This window comes from Stylophora pistillata, chromosome 12, assembly GCF_964205215.1.
Source record: "Stylophora pistillata chromosome 12, jaStyPist1.2, whole genome shotgun sequence".
NCBI lineage: Eukaryota > Metazoa > Cnidaria > Anthozoa > Scleractinia > Pocilloporidae > Stylophora > Stylophora pistillata.
In genome coordinates this window covers 20,864,447-20,886,680 of record NC_142530.1, presented here as the reverse complement: position 1 = coordinate 20,886,680, position 22,234 = coordinate 20,864,447, and the positions used below count along the sequence as shown (strand labels likewise).

The 22,234-nt window shown below is 36.7% G+C and overlaps 2 protein-coding genes across 7 annotated transcripts; both read right to left on the bottom strand.

The window, feature by feature from the left end:
• Positions 1-1,067: 1,067 nt before the first annotated feature.
• LOC148719205 (uncharacterized) lies at positions 1,068-5,579 on the bottom strand. 2 transcript variants are annotated; one of them, XM_088740496.1, is made up of 4 exons: positions 4,033-5,579; positions 3,684-3,903; positions 2,148-2,254; positions 1,068-1,356 (listed from the first exon to the last, which is right to left on the bottom strand). In XM_088740496.1, the coding sequence occupies exons 1-4, from the start codon at positions 4,036-4,038 to the stop codon at positions 1,105-1,107; spliced, it is 585 nt and encodes a 194-aa protein (XP_088596622.1). In that variant the 5' UTR covers positions 4,039-5,579; the 3' UTR covers positions 1,068-1,104. The 2 variants fall into 2 exon arrangements, with proteins under 2 accessions (XP_088596622.1, XP_088596621.1); XM_088740495.1 differs by having other exon boundaries at positions 4,041-5,579.
• Positions 5,580-5,706: 127 nt separating this feature from the next.
• On the bottom strand, positions 5,707-18,734 carry LOC148719204 (uncharacterized). 5 transcript variants are annotated; one of them, XM_088740509.1, is made up of 5 exons: positions 18,586-18,734; positions 16,985-17,691; positions 7,933-8,152; positions 7,123-7,229; positions 5,707-6,248 (listed from the first exon to the last, which is right to left on the bottom strand). In XM_088740509.1, exons 3-5 carry the CDS (start codon positions 8,123-8,125, stop codon positions 6,045-6,047), a joined length of 504 nt encoding a protein of 167 aa, XP_088596635.1. In that variant the 5' UTR covers positions 8,126-8,152; positions 16,985-17,691; positions 18,586-18,734; the 3' UTR covers positions 5,707-6,044. The 5 variants fall into 5 exon arrangements, with proteins under 5 accessions (XP_088596635.1, XP_088596636.1, XP_088596634.1 ...); XM_088740510.1 differs by lacking the exon at positions 16,985-17,691 and having other exon boundaries at positions 18,586-18,716; XM_088740508.1 differs by lacking the exons at positions 16,985-17,691; positions 18,586-18,734 and adding an exon at positions 11,247-11,490.
• Positions 18,735-22,234: the final 3,500 nt, after the last annotated feature.

Below are 22,234 nucleotides of genomic sequence, written 5' to 3'. Positions count from 1 at the left end.
AAAATATGCAAGCTCAACGCAAGGGCAGTTATTGGTTCAGGAACCAGCTCAAGCAAATAAAGGCGTGCAAGGTCAAAAGCCTGAGATAAGAACTTTGACTCAAGGCAAAAACGCCAGTTATAATATCAAACGAAGCAAAATAAGGTAAAAAAGGAATCTCCTGGATCGATATAGTTGTGTGAAGATTCTCATGATATTGAGCAATCTTAAAATAGTCTCAAATGTATTTTACATTAAATGCTTCGTGATATATGCCTTCTATTAAAGTGAAAGGTATTTCAATAAATGCATAGAAACACATAATCATGTTATCTCCTTCATGATCATAGCCATACTTCTCTGGCAAGTTACTCTGCTACAAAGTGACAAGCACCGAAGTCGCGTGGGGAACCATCTCTCGTCACGAACTTCCCGCCACCTCGCCCTTCATCGCTCTGAGTGCACAGATACAAGCTCGTGCTAAACGGGCTCTGGTAAATTTGTTATTCTTTTAAGAATGGCTAGCTGACTTTTAACAGTCGCATGATCAGCTGAGAGAAGGCTCAAGAGGCCGAAATACCATTAAATTGTACGATTATGTAACCTCTTCAGGCAAAATGATACTGCGTCGGCTAAGTATACTTCAAGTAGTTTGAACTATTGTGCAGTTTATTGTGATGACCTCTCAATTCGTTACCAAACTGTCACACCTTCCCGTCAATGAAAGGAGGTAAGCAACACTGAAAGAGTTTTAGCGCCCAAGTGTAAAGATAACACATGGATCTTCGTCTCGTGCACGTGACTCTTTAGAGACCAGCTCTACATGATAAGTCGATTCCTGATCTTCCTAATTTAGCGACACATTTTCCACAGAAGGGGTCAATTCATGAATAGTTTATGCGTATCGATTATGATAGCTTTACACAAGCTTGAACATTCTGGCTTTCTTTGACGACTTTTTAGATCGTTTAAAGCCATTTTTCTCACAGACTAACGTCGTTGAAGTCGAAACCGAAACTTTTTTCGAGTGTTTTTGTTTTGTTTTTTTATATGGGGATACATTTGAAATTTCAATGGCGCAATCACGGTATCGTCAAGATCGGAAATGTTTATTTCAATCTTTTCTCATAAATCGCTATATATGAAAAATAAGGGTCGTTTCGTAGCCGAAAGTTTACTTCTCTGTTTTTTGAATAAACAACGACCATCTGTTCTGTTACTGCTTGTTCTTATTAGGGATAAGTTATGACTACAGTTATCATGGACACCTATGCACATTGTCCTATTAACAGCTAAGTACTTATATTGGTATAGTCTTCCCACTCTTGTCTCTTCAAACAGGATATTGTCATCGGAGTTACTGTCGCAGCGCCCTTCCTGCGAACGCAATATAAACAATTAAACATATCGACATATAAACATATTGCTATGCATTATTGGGCAAATTACTACCGATAATTTGATATAACATAGGAAAACGCGATTGCGCTGGAAAGATCTTTTGAAACTAGTAATGTAATGGCTGCAGACAATACTGATGAGCCCATACAAATAAACACTGTCTCAAGTGACTGACGCTATTCTTTATATAACCCCTCCCCCCCCCCGTGACATCAAGTTAATGACCCCAGAAAGATAAACACTGTCTCAACTGACTGGCGCTATCTTCAGTATTCATACGGAAAACATGGTCACAAAATATCATTTGCATAAACAGTGACATTCTTTTGCTAGTATCTTCTGAGGTGGCGTGTAATTAGCTAGAAACACGTGATCGTCATTGTTAAGCATTTGAGTTAATCTTCGACTTCTAGGTTCAGTTGATAACGGATATAAGTAATTAAAATTATTTAACCAAAGACTTTTTTTGTCAGTATATATATGTTTATCAGATATTTAGTGAACTTATTTGAAATTACTTGAATATATCAACAAAGTTGAAATGGCAAATTGGCCACCGTTACGGTTATAAAAGCTGACTTTTCGAGCGTTAGCCCTTCGTCGGAGCGAATAGGGGAATTGTGGGTTGTGTGTGCTTTTAAAGGCAGAAAGTGGAGCTACATGATTGGTGGGAACATGGCAACGAGAAAAACACGAATAAATTAGTGGAATGAAAAGCGTTCGTTGATACCTGTTTGAAATTACGATCCTCTTAAAACAATACTCACCTCAAAAGTAACCATGGCGTTTTTCACAACTTTTAATGTATATGTAATGTTTTGGTCATGGATATACTGGATGCAGCTTTTCCCTCTTTTTTGTAGAAACTCAAATCCTACGGCGAAACGCAAAACACACTCGTCAGCGAAAAATGGAAGTGTTCAAGATTATCAGATTTGCAACAAAATTCTATTTGGACACTTGCATCCAGTCATAATAATCAAGTTTGTGGTTTAACTTGAATTATGCCCCAAAATTGCTTTGTCATTAAGTGGCACGATTTGCAAATTGAGATGCAAATTACTCCATTTGCAAACTTTGAATACTTAAAAAAAAAATACCGCAGCTTTGAAGGCCTTGTGGAAACCTTTACTTCATATAGGAAATTGAAAGATAGAACTTGTGGCTATGGCAAGTGGTAACCTTGAAGCCACGCCGCTTTACTGCGTTGGCAATGGACAGCTGACTTACAATTTTAGAACAGTGGAAAGCTAGCTTAAGGACCGTTTCTCAGTTAGAACTGGCACAGCCCACATTAAATATTTTTCACAGAACTGTTTCTTTAAAGCTTCTGGAAGCAACCGAAATAGGTCAGAAGGCTCCTTCCACTCTAAGTAACCGATCAGATTGCAGAATCTTTTACTGCAACTCACTTTTATTTTAAGCCCAGGAAGTGTAATATTGAGCCACCAAGTTTCTTAATATGCAATTAATATTGATGCTGAAATTAATATATGTTGAAACTGATAAAAAGAAAACTTCTGGAAAAGAGTCATTCTGTATTGTTTTTAATCTGCAGTTTAAAAACTGCTTTAATGCTAAAAATGCTCCACAATTTGAAGTTAACCCCTCGAAAGGTGCCTCTCCTGATACCAATGATAAGTCTGTTCGGACGTATTATTACGACGATCTTTTGTATATGTCATGACAATCACACCTTTTGCTCACTCGAGAGAATAATTTTTAATTTGGAGGAATTTAGCCTTACGTGATAAAAACAACGTTTTAACAACGAAAGAAATGGTATTGGACCATTTCTCTCCAAAGACGTTGTCATCGTCACGTAGGGAAGAGTTTAACTGATTAATTTGTTGTGAAGTTTTTTAAGTTTTGCTTATTGCTAGGCATCCATCCATCACAGGCTCTGGCTATGTTGCATGTTTATCCCAAGCTTAGTCCCAAAGGTTTGTGAAGATGCATTTATTTTCAGTGAAAGAAGTTTTCTCTCACTAATCAAGTTGTTTCTGGGTTTCGAATGATCAGGGGTGAGGAAGCTTGATTATTCTGAGTGAATTTGTTTAGAATTCTGTCTATGAATTCCATTGTTACTATACTGTAGCCATGCGAATTTATACGGATAACATAAAATTTACAGGCTCATGTTTGGAAGACTGGTGGCCGTAAATGTAAAATCAGGAATCGTTTGGTATAGTTTAACCAAAGCGGAAAACGTAAATAATTTTCTTAGTTCAGCAAATTTTTTTCTTCGAAAAACAACCAAATAGAACACATTAAAACGCAAATTCTTTTGGTTATTTACTTACTCGTTGTTGGGTCTTTGATCCGGGAACCACTGCATTTTGCCTCGCATCGCTTCTGCCCGTCAAAGACTGTACATTGTTGCGTGGCAATTTTTACAAGGTTACCTCCTTTAAAAGGCCTCTTGAGTCTAAAATGAGAATGAAGTCTCCAAAGGGTCTGATGTAGTTGGGTTGTCCTCGATTCAGTTTTCATCATAAGAACCACCAAGTACATGAAAATGGCCTAAAATGGGATAAATATAAAACAAAGAACTCATCAGATCCCAATCTATAGATAAGCCCTTCAAAATTTACAGACAGACCAAAGTAAACAACAATGAGATTTTGGAATGTAACAATTCCTGATACAAACCCACATACGTGAGAGTGCAAAATTCTTCCCAGGTTCATCCTGTATGACCTCTTTCCTTATAGAAGTGAGATTTACCCCTTTTGTAACGACCGTAGTAGTCTTAAATAGACGCAAGGTTACAAACTATAAAATTCCTTTCAAAGTACAAACGTCAATTCTGTGTAAGTGGTCAACGTAGTTAAGATCCCGGAAAAGGTATCGCCGTCAAGAAATTTAATTAGGCTTAAATGCCGTTGATATTGTCTCTTTATGGTTAGTAACCAGCTAAACAAAACATTTACATCTATTAACCCTTTAATCGTAGGTTTTTACACTTTTTTTTAATCCGAATGGTTCTATTTGATAGTATTGCTGCGTCATTTTAGTTATTGTAAAAATCAAGGTTACTCTCACATATCTTCTTCCCTAATTAACTTTTTTTCCCTGTGTTTTTATTCGTGTAGAGCAGTTTTGATCAACGTATAAAGACCAGTAAAAATTGAGCAAAGGAGAGGAATTGATGACTGTGTAATTTCGCAGTCATTTTGGTTGATATCTGGGAGAGGGAAGAGTAATATTATAATAATATAGATCAATTTCTATAGCGAATTTCCTTGTAGATGCTCCTGAATGCGCTTTACAACACTGTGCGGGGGACTTTTCCAGACTGCCGGCGGTAGTTTACAATAAATAAAGAATAAATTTTACAGATGCCCCCTCCCCCCATTCTCAGTAACCAGGCCAGACCACATTACCGTAATCTCGTGATGTGGGTTCTTTAACGTCCCCCGTCGAAATTAACTAATTGATAGGTGCAGGAGAAGGGACCTCGGGCTTTAAGTCCTATCCGTCCTATCATGCGAAGTTGACTAATGTTTGGTCTTTAATCTTCAGAAAGGTAGCAATTTTAATTTTCAGATATATTAACAGATTCTTTGTTTTTTTTTCTCTTCCATATGCCAACTGTGTGAGATTTTTTTTGTATCCGCCGACTCCAATGTGGGGCGTTACAGATACACCACATTCCTTAGCTGTAAATAGTTTCCTTTGTTTGTTGAATAAACATCGACCATCAATCTCATAAGGAGACAAACTTTTATCAGATTCTCCTGGTTCACCTAGGCTTGTGTCGTTTTCCTGATCATGTGTACAAATTGATATAGTCTTCTTTCGTCAAAGAGGAGCTGTTCATAAAATTGGTATTGTCGCATCGCTGTTCCTGCAAAGGAAATTTGAATAGAGACACACATCGATGGATCAACTATATGATAATAGTTTGAAGAGGAAGATCAGAGTCCCTCTGTATTTCTTAGGAGATCACTACTCTGCTTTCAAAAAATCCCGGAAAAAATTCCAGATCCTCTTTATGCAACCTAGCCGTAGAGAGGAAAAAATATGTCGGTAGCTGATTCCAACTTGCTGCTTTACCGAATAAATTCGCAAAAGTTTTGACAGACTTGAGCATTTAGAAAAACGATTTTTGGGGACGATGCAATGTAAGCTATCACTGATTATTCCGTTTGTATTAAAAGTTGAAGTCTTTCTCAATACTTTTGGTCCATACCCAATCTTGGTGGTCTTAGGACCATCTAGTTCGTTTAGTACGTTATGTACCGCTAACAGTGGTTTGAAATTATGGTTGATAGGCTGTTCTAACAAACTCCTACATGACATAGAAACAGGATGGCCTCTTCGTTGAATTATGTCAATAATTTGTCTTTATTTATTAGATAGAAATTCACATCAAAAGTTGCAAGATAAAATTAACTAAATATTTCAAAATAAGCTCTTACAATGTAAAAAGTTATTCTATTGTATATTTAAAAAGTTGCAAGATAAAATGAACTAAATATATCAAAATTAGTTCTTACAAAATGAAAACTTACTCTATTATATATTAAAAAAGTTATCTTAAAAACGGTACATATCTTTGACAACCATTGTTCTTGTAAGACAACGACGAAACTTTTAGGAAGACATTTAGATTTTTCAAATTTTCTCCAAATTGTCAATAAGGCATTTTTACGAATAGTTTATATTCGCTTTCTATGTTTCTTAAACAGACAGCGCCCATCATCTCCATTTGCTCTTATTAGGGATAAGTCTACGTCGCAGTTTCTATGTACGCCTAAGCACAAAGTCGTATTTCCGACCTTGTGTAGATATTGATATAGTCTTCCAACTCGTTTCTCGGCAAACAGGAAATTGCCATTAATGGTATGATCACATTGCTGTTCCTGTAAAAGGAAAGAATCATACTTATCAGCACTTAACTCGAGTAAATGGTGCTTACCTCGCGCGCTAAATGGCAGCTCAATGCTGAACAGCAACGAATTATTTGCATTCGAGAAATGAAGAGAAACATTTTGGTTTCCCGTATCGTATGATGATAATAGTTATGGTAATTTCAACAACTGTCATAACTTTTTTAGCATAAAAAGATCCTCGAAATGTTACTCTTGCGCGTGGACATGTCTAATTGCACTATTTTAACGGTACACTGATTTTAAAACTCCCATTTGTACTAAGTTTATAATGTAATATTGATGAAATGTTAAAAAACGAAATAAAGGATTCACCTCAGTAAACTGATGATGGCATGAGTCATGCCGAATCATGTCTTTAAATAGTGTTTTTTATGAGTTTAAAATTTATTTTAATAATAATAATAATAATAACAATAGTAATAAAAAGAATGGCAATGATAATGTTGACCACAATAATGCTTATAATCATAAAAAAACAAAAGTTATGATGACGAAATAATCACCAGGAGAGCTCCCTCTATCAAAGCCTACAAACTTGGAAGAAAGAGATGTAGTCATGGTTTTAATATCCATGTTTTGTTCTATTTCCTCTAATTGACCAACGTTTTTCTTTCAAACTGGGCGTGCATGCCCGTAAGTGGCCTCCTACGTGATTTCATAAGTATCTGTAAGAGTGGTTTCCAATCATCCTTAAATACTTGATATTGAGACTGATGAGTCCTTTTCATAGTAACAACTTATCGATGAGTTTAATTTGCCATTTATATAGCTAATGTCGAACAAATAAAAACATCAATGCTAGCCGTCTATGAGAGTCACAAGTATTAATCTTCTTTAAACTCACCTCAAAAGTGACAGTCGTACCGTTGATGACTTTTAATGAAAATTTCCTGTTAAGGTGGTCGGAAAATTGGATGCATTTTTTCCTTCTTAATTGAACCAGCTGGAAACCTTGAAATTGCAAGAGTACAATGGTTACATGGGAACTTGTCAGGAAGTCATGCAAGGTTAACCTTGCAAGTCTGTAATTGCTTTGTTTTGTTGTACTTTAGTTCTTTTGATTGACGAAATACATTCCAGACGAATAATTGGCGTCACATCCATTTAATGGATAGACGTGAGTGAGCCATATTTCTCGTGACTGATCGTGGCTGTGTTTTCTTTTTTCTTTAATTTCTATCCCTTGAAGTTGTTTTTCAAATGTAATGATGCAGTTCAACACGCGACCAATTGTATGTTAACTATTCGCCTCGTTTTCAATATTTGATGAAATTTTTTATCGGGGAAACCTCTTGGAAAACTATTACAAATCACTATTACAAAATTTTTTATGCTGGAGGAAAATGCTCTCTTTAAAGACTCGTTTTTAATAGTCTTTTAATTGCAAAACTTGTTTTAATTTAAGTTGAAATTGAGAAACCCTTATAAAACAATGAACATTTAAGCACCCGTTAATATATCTATGACTATTTTGTGTACATGATCTAAATCTAATCGGGTAAAATACATTTGTCAGCACTAATATGTACACTGATATCTGAAGTTTTTTTGATCAACACCATCAGTCCTTTAAATTCAAATGGGCCAAATATCATAACCAATTAGAAGATATCAATCATCTTTAAATGAATTTAGCTAAGTTACAAATACTTACTCGTTGTGGGAAGTTTGGTATACCAGCCATTAGATTTTGCTTTACACATCTGCTTCCCGTTAGAAACTATGCATTGGTTAGTATCAATTTTCATTAGGTTACCTCCCATACACGGCTTATTCAGTCTTAAATGAGAGCGAAGCCACCAGCGGGTTGATCTCTGTTGGGTCTTCAACGACTCAACATCATTCATGAGAGTGAGGTAGAAGACCAAAATGACCTGTAAAGGAAGGAAGAAAGGGATATTAAAAGATTGATAATTGACCATTGCACTCAATTTTTGTAAAAGATTATTACAAGAACTTCACGGATAGATCATGAAAACCAAACAAACAGGTGGAAATAATTACTCCACGTACACTAACACGCAAAGTGCTTCTGAGGTCCATCTGTTGCAATACCTTGGCAGAATTACCTACCTAACTGATAAATGTAGCTAAGCACCGATAGGGTCTTTAAATCTTCCAAAATATAATGACGATATCTCTATAAAAGGCAACATCGTCGTGTGGTGAGCAGATTAAGGAAAAAATATAACCCTCAAGGATTTTTGTCGTGTCATTAAGGTTTCCATCCGTAGTTCCTTGAAACTAGAAAGACATTATTATTTTTTTTTTTATTTTTAATCTCAGGAAAAGGAATTTATTTTTTCTTTAATAATGCACATCTTATTGTCAGTCTTGAGCAAGTGTAGGTGGACATGAAGATGAACAATTGATCTTACATGGTGCAGGGATTTATTGTTTTTAATTTTAATGGATAAAATCTCGCTATTCGGAAGCAATTTTATCATATATAATCCGTCCGGGTCCGGCCCCGCTCGCGCTATCCCATTGGATACCATAGTGACAGCTGACGTGCGCAGGGCCGGACAGGTTGACGTGAGCCGGTCCAGAAAAAGTCGTCCGGCCCTGGTGTACTTATGCGGCGACATTGTTCGCTGTTGTTGCAAAAAAAACGAGTGACAGCAGTGGAAAAAAAGAGGAGAAAATAAGTCACAATTTTCAATTAATCGTCTGTTCCTTGTTGTGACTCGAAAAGAAAAAATTAAAAGTTTTTGTTGTAAAATCTTTTTTGTGGTTGTCCCGTGCGCACTAGTCTGTCGCGTCCTTCTTAATTTAAAAGATACTTTTCAGAATTTTCCAAATCTTAGTCAGAGGTCATGATAAAATGCTTATTGACTGATTTAGGTCGGGCTGGACGGAACGTTTATGAAACACGGACCTCGCTGGCTTGTTCCGTATGTCGTGACCTCGAGCCAAATATTTCCCAGTCAGGCCCTCCCACTCAGTCAATAAGTGCATATTATTTTGAGAAATGATGTTTTTATCACTCTCGCTACCGTTAGAAAATGAGTTTCAAATGAAATCTGGGCGAGTCTGTGCTGGTACAATTGCAAAAATCTTTGCGCTTTGTAAAAGAAGCAATTGTCGCATTTTGCAATGAGACACCTTCACAGTATGTAACAACAGTTGTCGCACCTAGCAACAACACCTGTTGCACTTTTTAAGAAACTTTGTAAAGATAATCAGAGGGCAAACAGACCCATTAATAGGCGTCTTCCTTATCAATAATGGTAAAAATTGTTATTGATAAAATCTTTCTTAACTCTGTGGGGATTGCACACTATTCATTGGAAATTAATTTGTTGGAACGCGTAAAGCTGCGCAGAGTTAAGTCAATTGAACTTTTTATTAGAATGTTTTACGTAGGCGGGATAGACACCTTTACAGTGAAAACAGACGTTCACAATTATGCACCGGAGTTACGGTAGTTTGTTTGTTTGATAAGAGTGTATAAAGGTACAAAGCACCTCTTTGCTTTCATAGAGATTTGATGAGAGATATTTGCACTGTTTGCTTCTGGATTGTTGGACTAAGGGTGGGTTAAAGACCAAAATAGTGTCGGTATGGAAGGGAACTATTTGAATGTGTATTTTTGCTTTCGACGTGACGTTTTCAGTATGACTCGCGAAACAAAAAAGACAAATAAATCAGTACTTTTTCCGCCCACAAATATGATAATAGCTTTGCGGTTGGTGATAATTACTTTCCGTGGCAATGTTGATTGATGGTATTTTAGGCAAGCCAAATGTTAACGTGCTAAAAATCATGAGAAAAATTTGAGACGATTGATTGAAATCCTCAGCGGAAGTACATCGCTTTCTAATCATAACTATTCTCTTTAATCTTGCCCACAAAGATCATATTTCATTGTAGAAGTGTTTTAAGGATAGTTAATGGATAATCAATCAAACTGTCACGGTAAATAATTGCGTGTTCTTTGGCCCCATTTCAGATTTGCGCTTACTGAATGGGACCCATCACGAGAATACAACGTGTTTTGATGCATCAACGTTCAATTAGGAGTATTGTGTAATTATGTAAAAAAGAATTCAAGATACATGTATTGCGTTAAGTCATTCAGTCACTGAGGTTTTCAAACTTCGCTGGAGGGCTTTTCATTCCCACCACATCACCGCTTGTTAATTCAATAGAGCTTACGACCCTGATAATCGCGCTATACGGTACATGTGCGAATAAAAAAAAACGTCTCTAAAGAAATATTGCTCATAAAAGTTTCCGAGTAGTACGAAGCAACAAATAAATTCCAGGTTTAACTTCCATGTTTACTGGGTTTATCTATATGCCTTCTTCAGAGTTTGAGAATTTGGGTGAGTAAAGTGCGAACACTCAAAATAAATCAAAATAAGCCCAAATTAAGCAACATTAAAATTTCATTATTCAAAGTGTCCTCTTTAATGATACCCAAGAATCTCTTACCACGTCTACTTGAACGACTAACGAACAATACGTTGACGCTTAACCTTGTAACGATTATTAATACTAAAGCAAAAACGCGTTTTGAAGATGTTTTTTTAAACACAGTTCAAAATGGTTGTCTTTAAAGAAGTTGCTTAAACTGATATTTGTCGCGCAGGTAAGATTTAAGTCAGTTATTACTCAATGAGCACGTTCTGTCTTTTTTTCCATTTGATTAAACGTGGTTTAACTAAACATTTTTTGTTAGTCTAAATTTGGCATAAGTTATATTCTCTTTTTTCTAAATTAAACTAGCAAAGACTAACTCTCTCTGATGTTTAAGGTGAGGAAGGGTAAATTCCTATCACAGTCTTTAGCTACACCTAATGGCATTGGTGTGTTGCCACTCACATGTTATGTCGGTAAATATTTCATCGATATACATTTTTATTATCACTCATTCAACTAAAAATGATTGGGTCTTAAATGTTTACCTGAATTGATCATGAACTAGCGAGGAAATAGGAACTAGGAAATGATGATTCAACTTACATTCCATCTTCTGGTCCTAGTGCAGTTGCTCGGCTTTGTTGCAAAAAAATTAAACCTTTCTTCGCTATTGTTGCAGGGCGGCAGTGATGGGAAATGAGAAAATGGGTCACGTTTTTCGATTAATTGTGAGTTTCTTATTCTGACTCGAAAAAAAAAATTTGAAAGAAAAGTTTTTATTGTAACGTTTTTGTGGATTTCCCGCGCGCACCAGTTCTATCGCGTCCTATCAAGCTAAAACAAAATTTTCAAAACTTTCAAAACTTAACCAGTGCTCATATGATAAAATGTTTATTGACTGAGTTTGGTCGTGAAGGAAGGGAAAATATTTGGCTTTCATTCATGACGCACGGACCTCACTGCGCTCGGTCCGTACGTCATGGTTACAAGCCAAAGATTTTTCTGTCTGGCCCTCCCACTTAGTCAATAAGTACATAGTATTGATAATGTCTCCAAATTTCAAATGTTTTCCTCCTCACGTAAAAAGTTTACGTCTGTTGTACCATGACATTTGTGTTCTTGCGAAGACAGTATTTGAATAAAAACTATGAAATAAGAACTTTAAACTTCCAAGAACAAAACTATTATTAAATTCTATAATAATGATTGTAATAATAATAATAATAATAATAATAATTATAATGGTAATAGAGGTAAATCGGTGTATTGGAATCTCTAAATTTCTAAATACGATGAAGCTATCTCTTGTTGGATGATTGACATATTTCTGCCGACATTTTCAGAGTGTTATTAATTATCCATAGTCTATGTACAATTGGAGATCTTTTTCCTTCAACGGTATCGACAAATATATAATCATCTGCTTCTTAAAGAAAACATCAGTCTCTCTGACATCCTTTTCTTGCTTTGCGAAACCTGATAGTGACGTCAATCCTTCATGTTTGATACTCTTTTATATCAAGGAATGTTTTTCAATTGAGGAGGGCGCAATCTTTTAATGCCTACAAAATGGATCAGACTATATTGAGGATAAACAAGTTTCAAATAAGTCACAAGAGCCCAAGCTGTTCTTCCGTGTTTTTCTCCCCCTGACAACGCGTTTAATCAGTTGTATTAATTTACCTATATTTAGGTCCTTCCAGAACTCCTCGAACGTTCGCTATTTCGTTTACCGGCAGCGTATCTATGTTTCCAAGCGGTGGTTCTGAGTTATTAATGATATCAGCTGGTCAATGCCCAACCTCAAACGATGAAGGTAGTTTTTCCAGTAAATTAGATGAAAATGTTTGTTGCGAAAATGCCTATTTCGGTCATCGGTACAGAACATTACATAACAGCACCGTCCTTTTTCAAGCACGTCTTCTCCAAACTCTCAAATATAAAACGAATTTTGATGTGCATTCTTACTTTCAGTTACCTAAAAACATGTCATCCATTTCATTTCGTTGAAGACTTTAATGGACACTTCGTGCCATCTCAGTCATCAGCAAACCATATGCATTTCTTTCCTCTGACATTGGCAAGCGTAAGTTATTTATGTAAACGAAGCGTTAACAACTTGGCGATATCGTAAAGATTGAAAAAGCAGATCATATCAAATATCAAAAATATCAAAAAATATCAAAAGACCAAATTTTGATAATTATATTTTAGTAATTGACGTGCAGGTGAATCATTAGTCGGCAGGAAGATCGCAAGTTCTAAAAGATGATGATATTGTGTTAGTTGCACACTTTCTCTATGTCCCCAAAATTAAATTTTTACTGACGTTGAGTTTTTCGTGTCAAGTAAGAAACCTGAGGAAGTACTAAGGAGGAAACACGAAGAAGTACTTACGTGTCAAGTAAGAAACCTGAGAAAGTACATACATCTATTATTATTTAGTAGCATCCATAGTTGGTCATACTTGTGCTCTTGCTAAACCGAAAGCGATCGATTTGAAAAGTGTTGGCACACTGTGACCGTGGTGCAGTGATTCTAAAACTGAAAAATTTGAGGATCGACGGTATGTTTCTTACTGAGATCAACAGAGTGACACTTCCAGGCTTTCACTTCACTATTTTGCACACATTAACGAGAATGCTATGGCGTCAACTTAACTCTCTACTGAAAATAATATAAAGTAAGGCAGGTTTGAAGAGGGAGCTGGGGAAAAATGTATTCAATCTGATCACAAACTAATAAAGGAGGTAAGTTTCTAAAGAAACTGTGGTGCTGCGTCGTTGGGGGTAACAAGGTAATTTGGTTGTCTCAACTAAGTTGAAATTGTAAATTAGGCACCGTCACGGTAACGAGTTAAAAAGCTGACGTTTCGAGCGTTAGCATTTCGTCAGAGCGAATGTCGAAGAGCTAACGCTCGAAACGTCAGCTTTATAACTCCTTACCGTGACGGTGGCTAATTTACAATTTCAACTTAGTTGACATAACCGAATTACTTGATCACAAACTAGATCCTCTCAACCAACTTTTCAGAATTAAATATCACAAACATTGATTGTTACCAACTGGATAAAATGATCCTACAAGAGGAAAATTGATTTAGTCCCTGATTTTAAGGAAATATGAAGAGGAATGCAGACAGTTTTTATCAATCTTCGACAGTGACATTATAACTTTTTCATCAAAAAAACTACGAAAACGTAAATTACAATAAACATTACTAGCAATGGAGAAGTATAGCCCTACTTTAAAGTATCACTGCTGACAACACTCACGTTCTTTGTTGTTACAAAATACTAACTAAACAAACGTAAATGACGTTTCGAGCGTTAGCCCTTCGTCGGAGCGAATAGAGGGTTTTTTTGTGGTCAATATTGACCTAATATTGACCACAAGGAAAAAGCCACAAAAAAATAAATAAATAAATAAAAGAAAAAAAAAACCGGCGGTTTAAAAAAAAAATGAAAATAACAGCACCAGACACTTCATATAAGTAACGAGGGAAAGAGACCAAGAAATACAAACTAGGTGTTAAATCAAAGTTATCTACTTTGTAGGAGATTGGCAAAAAACTTCCAAAGTTTAGTTCGTATAATCAAAGTAGTTCTGAAAAGTCCAGGGTTTTCTCCCTACATTAGTATTTTGGTAAGGGACAAGTTCTCTATGATACTTTGTACTGTGGATTTCTCTAATAGATCGTTTTCAGGTGACGTCATCAAATTCCAAAATTTAAAACTAAAGAGCCACGAAAATTTTTATCCTCAGGTATAAGGGCGATTAAAGTAATATCTCTTTTCAACTTTTCAGCTCAATAGAGTGCTTAGTTTGGAAACCAGCGCAATTTGAAGTTCGCAGTTGTGGCTGTGCGTGACATACAGCTCTGATCGTGTCTGTCGAAAAATATACTCTTATCTAGTGATTTTTAGTCTTTTTAGGAGTTTAAGTGTTAGGAAAAGTGTGTTTATTTATGTTTGTTGGTTCAGTTCAGATAATCAGTCGACCAAATAGCCAAAGTAAGTTCCAAATGTTTATATTATTTTCTAGCCGCCATATTGGTGGACCAAAGAGGTGCACCAACATGGCGGCTCCATACTGGGCTCTGCAAATTTGTGCAAAACATTTTGACGAATATTTGAAGTTTGGAAAAACGAAAAGGCCTTAGACTTGAAGGAGTGTCTTTTTTACCTTTCTCCTATATAACATTGCAATTTCCTGACCTTATCCATGGAATAGTTTTCGATTTATTTTTTATTGGGTGAGAGTGAAAACGATCTATATCGAAAAGAAAAGGGATATCTCACTATTTCAAAGAGTTTTTATGAGATATGGCTGCTTTTACTGACTGAATGCTTACCTAGTCCCTCTACAATGACTCAGTTTCTACGCTGAAGGGAAGATATCAGCCAGATGACTTATGGAAAGGAATTCTTAGAGCAGATAGATACTGTAGTGACGATGCATTAAGAACAAGTTCATCTATCTTCTTCAATTCAAAGTTCAGTTCAACGTCGATGTTTATAGCGAGTTATCAAGATCTGACTGAATGTACATGTATCGATCTATTTGTCTTCATTTTGAGGAAATACATTGTGATGCTATCGCTGTCTCAATATATTCATGTACGTAGCTTGTCTGTTGTAAGCAATGATTTGCTGTAGTGATCCAATGAGGCACAAAGTGTGATGATCTGGGTTGCTGGAAAGCAGTTCGAAATTGACACCTGACATCAATCTGGGTATTATCGAAATCATTGTCCTTCAAAACTAGCATAAATCAGTCTTCTTTTTCTTACGTATCTAAGATTTTGGGCGATATGAATGTAAGACCTCTCGTTAATACTGTGTGACAAATACGTAATGCAAGGTAAAAGTTTAAACTCTCTTACGAGACATTTTGTGGAATGCTAGCCATGTTTCTCATTCCAAGGACTTTGTGCTGTCTTTTTTTTAGAAGTAGTAGGCTAAACTTAAAACAAAATTATAGTAGTCGATTTATTGAAACACTTATATCATGAGCCTAGGGCTCGGAAGATTGGGAGACCACTTCCCGTGTATTTGATGTCAAATAAATATGCGTTATTAACCAAGCTTGTTCGGTCAAGATGGTTGGATATTGGGCGAGTTCTTTTTTTGCATTTTTATGGACCGAGACGAAGTTGAGGTCCATAAAAATGCGGAAAAAGAACGAGGTTAATATCCAGCCATCTTGACCGAACAAGCTTGGTTAATAAAGGATTTATTATCTTGCGAAAAGATTTCGCTTTATTAAGAGTTAAGAATGACTTGTTTCCTTCGAGAGCTGGGAAAGAAAGCCAACTAAGTTTGTAGCACAACAAACTCAAGAAAGTCCTTTCCGTTTCCTTTGTTTTGACTATCTTCGGTCGCTTTCTGCGTTTCCATCGCCGAAATTGTCCAAGAGTTACGAACTTAGCTCTTATTCTGTTTTTTTCATGCGCGGGATCAATGTGGGAAATCCCGAGCGGGCAAGATGGGTCCATCTTGCCCGCTCGGGTAGCCAATCAGAACACAGGATTCGCTTCATCTTACGCACGGGCGCTGCGGGCGATATGTAATCCTATCTTATTTGGTTTTATCTAGTGCGTCCTATATATGGGAACGTTTTGGCCTCTGTGTGACGTTTACAAATTCACCTAGATATTTAAAAAAATGTTATCGTGATTAATAGTCAGAATTAAAGTGGTCTAAAATCTTATCTTTATGTTTCTAAGTCGTGCAGAGAATATATTTTCCGCACCGATACAACCGTTTGGTTGCAAGGTGCCCTGACTTCAATTACGAAACATTTCAAGTTGTAGAAGAGTAGTTATGTTTCTTGTTCGAGGACCGTTTGTGAAAGTTTGATATCACTTCTACCACGGTGGTCGCACGAAAGTAGCATCCCTAGGTGGTACTTGATCATGTATTAGAATACAGCAGGTTCGTATTTAAGTCTAAAATATATTGGAGATTACGGTCTGAATATCTAAACAAAGTTTAGCCGTTGTTTACTAAACAAGCAAAACCGCTCCTAAACAAGCCTCTATTTAGCTGAACCTTTCATCTGAACATTTATTTTTATGAGCAGGGCAAAGAAGGCCGAAAGCTAACAATGGAAGGACATTTATTTGATCAAATGAATACTCTTAACAGGAGAAAGGCTGAAGCTCGCTGATTGCGTAAAACCGTGGTTTGAGTTAGACCTCGCGTAAATAATCGGCCCTATGATTTTAGGAAGCTAACTCCATCAAGTAAGATTTGGTAATTGAAGTCATACTAATGATAGAAAAGCCACTGTCTTTCTAGAAATTGTAGGAATCATAAAACTTGTTTGTCAGTTCTAACCTTTGTGGAATCTTTCCATTTTTAGTCTCTTTCTTTTCTCCAACGTCGCTGAAAGTCTCTTTCTTTTCTCCAACGTCGCTAAAAGTGACTCACTGCATGTACGGCTCAAGATCAAATCTAGGCAAAGGTGTCTTTTATCGACGTATCTCAACTTTCAGACAGGGGGCAAAATTCATTTACCATAATGTCAAGTGTACTTTAAGTGGAATTTACACACTGAAATCAGTCGTCCATGCACAAGCAGAGGTAAGCTATTAAAGTGGTATCTAATAATAGCGGCTCTGTTGCAGCTAAAAAATTTTACGCTTGGAAATCTCTTTAGAAGACATGAAAACATCCGTGCATTGGGTACACACAACGTAGGCTAAGGTTAAGACCAAAAAGGTAGACCCATAACATGTCTCCAAATGCTCATATTAGAAAATGTAAATTTGACGTCTTTATTCTTGTTCCGTGACTTTCATGGCCAGCTGTTTACACGTTGAGAATGTAATCCATTCTTGTTAAAACACTCGGTAAGAGCGATCCGGTCTGACCGATCTGGTGTTAACATTCTTTATTTGCAGATTGCTGATTGTCGTTTGTTTGCTCTCATACAAAACACTTCACGCATATTATGTCGATGAAGGAATGGGAGGCCAATATCTTTCCAAGTTTAGCTGTGTCTATGAGTTCCATCAATCGCCCATTGTGCGGCGTCCATTTGTCTATTTGTAGGTCAAGGGTTATCGTTAATGCATAATACGCAGTCTTATCGTGAATTTCATGAGAATATACATATGACTATCACAGCTTTCTGCAGCGCGAAAATGTATGCGACCATTTATCACTCTTGGAATGCTATCACAGTCTTGTGCCGTACACGAATTAAGAAGTAAAAATAATAGGATTTAAAAATGGAACATTCTCTTTATTTCTAAATGCAGCTCGAATTGTAGGGGTGGTGAATGGTCCTTCAAAAACTCAGGGTCTCGCAAAATTTTAGTCGAATTTCGTAGATCCCACAGTCTCGTTTTTCCAGCGGTTATGTGCGTCTCGCAGTCTCGTCTTTTATACGAATCGAAGGTGTCTCGGAGTCTCGATTTTTTGCAAGGCTAAGGGTCTCGAAGTCCCGATTCGTTTGTTAGTTTTTTTAAAATGACGTCTTCTATAAATTAAAATAAGCAAACAAATAAGAAAATGCTATGCTTAATAGACCCTTAATCAAATACTTAGTTTGAATTAACTTTGTTTTCCAGAAAAATTAATCTTTTGGATATTAACATTCATTTCCTGTACACACAGCTGGTGGTTTTGATTTCCCCGCTTTCGACGCGATCGCCGGAAAGCGATCGAGTGTATTTTTAATAGTTCGACCTACTTTGCCAACTTTTGCCATCTTGGGCAAACAATCCCAGGTAAAACCACCATCAGTGCGACTTGCGGCCTAGATCTTTCAAAGCTAGCTATAGTAGCTTACAGTTATAGGACCGCGGGACTTGACTAGCGGCCAAGCGTGGCGTGGTTGTTTTCGCGAGGCCGGGATTGAAGTTTTACTGGTAGACGAACAGTGAATTGTCGCCACATTCATAAATACCAACAGTTATATATAGAGTACTTACGTGATTCGTGGTTTCGCTTCCGATGAGAAGAAGAAGACCTTATGCCCATTTCGGTTTCCTTCATTGTTTTGAACGCTTCCACCTCGAAGGAAATGAATGAATGAAAGCCTTTATTTAAAGAGGGTAGCACTTAATAGCCAGAGGCTAATAAACTTGTGGCCCTCACACTCAACTGAGTTCTAACACGGCCGCGCATTCTTTCTGACTACTTCCAGACAACTTGAGTTGTAAGTGGCAGCACGTCAGTCAAAAAAATCAAAGGGAAACGACCAAGCGAAACCTCTTGACAGGAAATTAGGTCATGGCCAGGAAAAAAATTGAATTTATTGACTGTTGACAGTTCTTCAAATCTGATGTTTCGTACAAGGGTTTACAACGAAAGGATCCTTTGTGAGACTTTTGTACAAGCTCATTCTAGCTCATTCTCATAGCTCTCAAGCAAATCTGGGGTTCGCAATTTAAGAGTCTTAATGTCTCGCGCTTGCACTCAAAACCCTTTGAAGTCTCGGTCTCGCAATCGAAAAAGTCAAAATGTCTCGGGCTCGCAAAGAAAAACGCTAGTCTCGCCGTCTCGCAAAGTCTCGCATTTACCATTCGCCACCCCTAATTGTAATCGCGTGCTGTTTATTTATTTATCTATCTATTTGTTTATTCAATCAACTTTTTGTTTTCATAATTTTAATTTTTTTGTTTTTCATTTTACTTAATATCTTGTGTTGAAGAAAAGCGTGAAACCTTGTATTGGGAAAAAAAAAAAACCTTTGCCTAAGAAACCAAGAACTAACAAAAATTCGATCCACGTGTTTCTTTCATACAGACAAAATCTCTTGCATAAAAAAAAAAAATGAATGATTATGATAAAATAGTGGGCAAATAGAACTTAAAAGTGGAACTTCCATCAGGCGGCTTTTGGAAGGAACAAATTGAAGAATGAACCCATACGGTAAGAACACGCATCGACACTAGCAGTCAGGAATTAAAAAGGGACAAAACTTCCCTTTGAACTAAATAGAGACACGAACAACATATTAAAACTCTAACATAAGATATTCAAGTAACTAGTAAACCATTCTGACCATACCTAAACCTATATGTACCCTTGATTTTTATTGTTTATCCTACGGTTTTCGATACAAGTTAAGGATCATTTGAACAGCCCTTCATGGAAATTTAAGACCAAATCAAAACAATGAATATCATAGTATCACTTATAAAAATCACAACTGTTGTGGACTCAGCGTGGCGTGCATACCGATGCGGACAAGGTTTCTAAGGTTGATTAGACGGTTCAAATTGTCCAAGAAGCTAACAAAACCCGAATAAAGCAAAACACGTTTCCTAAAACTATCAGCGTCGAACGCATTTGTCCTTTTTTGACGAGTGCAGAACAGCATGACGAATTCTTAAAGAGCTTGTCAGAGGTTTAAGTCTTTAAGTTTCCTAGAAGTTTTCTTAACATTAGCTTTCATTCCCAGTCTGAATACTCTTACTTTTGCCCACCTAATATTAGATATTATTGCCCAAATCCTCAAATTTCATAGCCATGTATTCAAGTACAATACTTGGATAATCAAATTAACTACCATGATCAACTTAGGTCGCTCTTCTGAAAACAAAATGTCCTCTAGAAAAGCCTTTCAAGATAAAAATTAGTGCTAATAATTTTGAACGACGTTTCGACCTCGCTGAGGTCATTTTCAAGCTGATGAAAAGGAAAATTTTTACATATATGCACTAAATTCAAGACGTGGGAATGATAAAGGCAATAAAATATGGAAATATGTAAACGCTAGGCGTAAAATAGAAGTGATAAAATTGCAAAGGAGACAATACGAATAAATTAATATGAGAGTTGACGAAAGTAAAACTATAAATTATACGAAGATACCGTAAATTATTATAAAAATAGCTTTGCGCGGATTGAGTCTGACTGTTTGTTCAAGCTTGGCTTATTTTCTTTTATAAAAAAGCATCTCGTAAAGTGGGCAGTCCAGCGTAATTTTGCATTTCTTCAGGATTTTGATACTGTGTTGCAAGTCACTTGGGGTATGCCCCAAGCCGCTCTTTAATGTGGTTCCTGATTGAAGACTGAGACGCTTTGTGTTCTTCAGCACATTGGTAGAGGTGCTGGCATGTGTAGCCGACGTAGTCTGCATCGCACAAACCACACTTAAAATAATACACAACACGCTTCTGATTGATGATGTTGGGGCTTCTTTTCCGTTGGTTTTAACTCATATCCGATCTTTCTGTTAGTGTACACAGGAGAAATGTCAGTTCCAAATTTTCGGCTTAGGCCTGGACTGCCTAATTTACGAGATGCTTTTTTAAAAGAAATTAAGCCAAGCTTGAACAAACAGTCAGACTCAATCCGCGCAAAGCTATTTTCATATTAATTTACGGTATTTTCGTATAATTTATAGTTTTACTTTCGTCAATTCTAATATTAATTTATTCGTATTGTCTCCTTTGCAATTTTATCACTTCTATTTTACGCCTAGCGTTTACATATTTCCATATTTTATCGCCTTTATCATTCCCACGTCTTGAATTTAGTACATATATGTAAAAATTTTCCTTTTCATCAGCTTGAAAATGACCTCAGCGAGGTCGAAACGTGGTTCAAAATTATTATCACTGATTTTTGTCTTGAAAAATGTCCTCCATTGTTTTTTGCCCTTCCGAGATGGAGAGGCACGGCGATGTGTAAACAACTCCGCGTAATTGATTATTCTGCTACTTGAGCTGAAAGTTGCTTAACTATTTCATTAGTACCATCATCCTCGGCCATTTTTCTCACAACCTCCCCAGCTTGAATTACACTCCTACGCATACGCCATAAAGTTCGTCGGAATTAAGAAATAACGAGCAAAGAAATCAAACCTTTTCATCAATTCATAAACGACAAGAAACGTTATTTGGCTTCCTAGACTTGTTGAATCTCTGGTTATTTTAGGAAAGAAACAGCCTTTTAGCTTTAAAACTGTAGAGATAGGTAAAATAAACAGCTAACTACTACATTTTCCGTCGCATTTATTTACAAAAAAGTTCCGCGGAAATTGTCAGAAATGGCATTTCCGAGACTCTAAATTTCAAACTTTTCTTCGGGAGCATACCCCCAGGTGGATACTCCTCGTTTGGGGCGCCTTCTACGCCCCCAATTTCCGCGCGGTGCGTACACCTTTACCATCTCACACTACGCCCCCTTTTAAGGCTACAAGATGAATATGAATATTTCAGCATTTTTGGAGGAGAGGAAGACTTAGAAATATAAGAAAAAAGAAGCGAAAAAATTACAACTCGTCAATGGACAATACTTGGGTTTAATCGTGCAAGCCTGAATGAATTAAAGCTCTTTTCACTAGTTAGCCCACCATGTACGTTCTTTATGGCTTATTCGTGACATTTACGAGTTCAACTATAGACTACACCAAAGTTTGAATGTTATCCTTTGACTTCTAACCCGTGTGTGGTAAAAATTTTCTGCACGCATAAACCAGTTTATGTTTTAATATCGTTTATCTCAAAAGACCGCAAAACGTGTTTGAATACCATAGCCATCCTGTCAGTTCCATTCTGAAGTTTGTTTTACTTTCCGATTTATGCTAACCGGAAGGCACAGCTCAGCTTAAAGGAGAAAAACACTTAA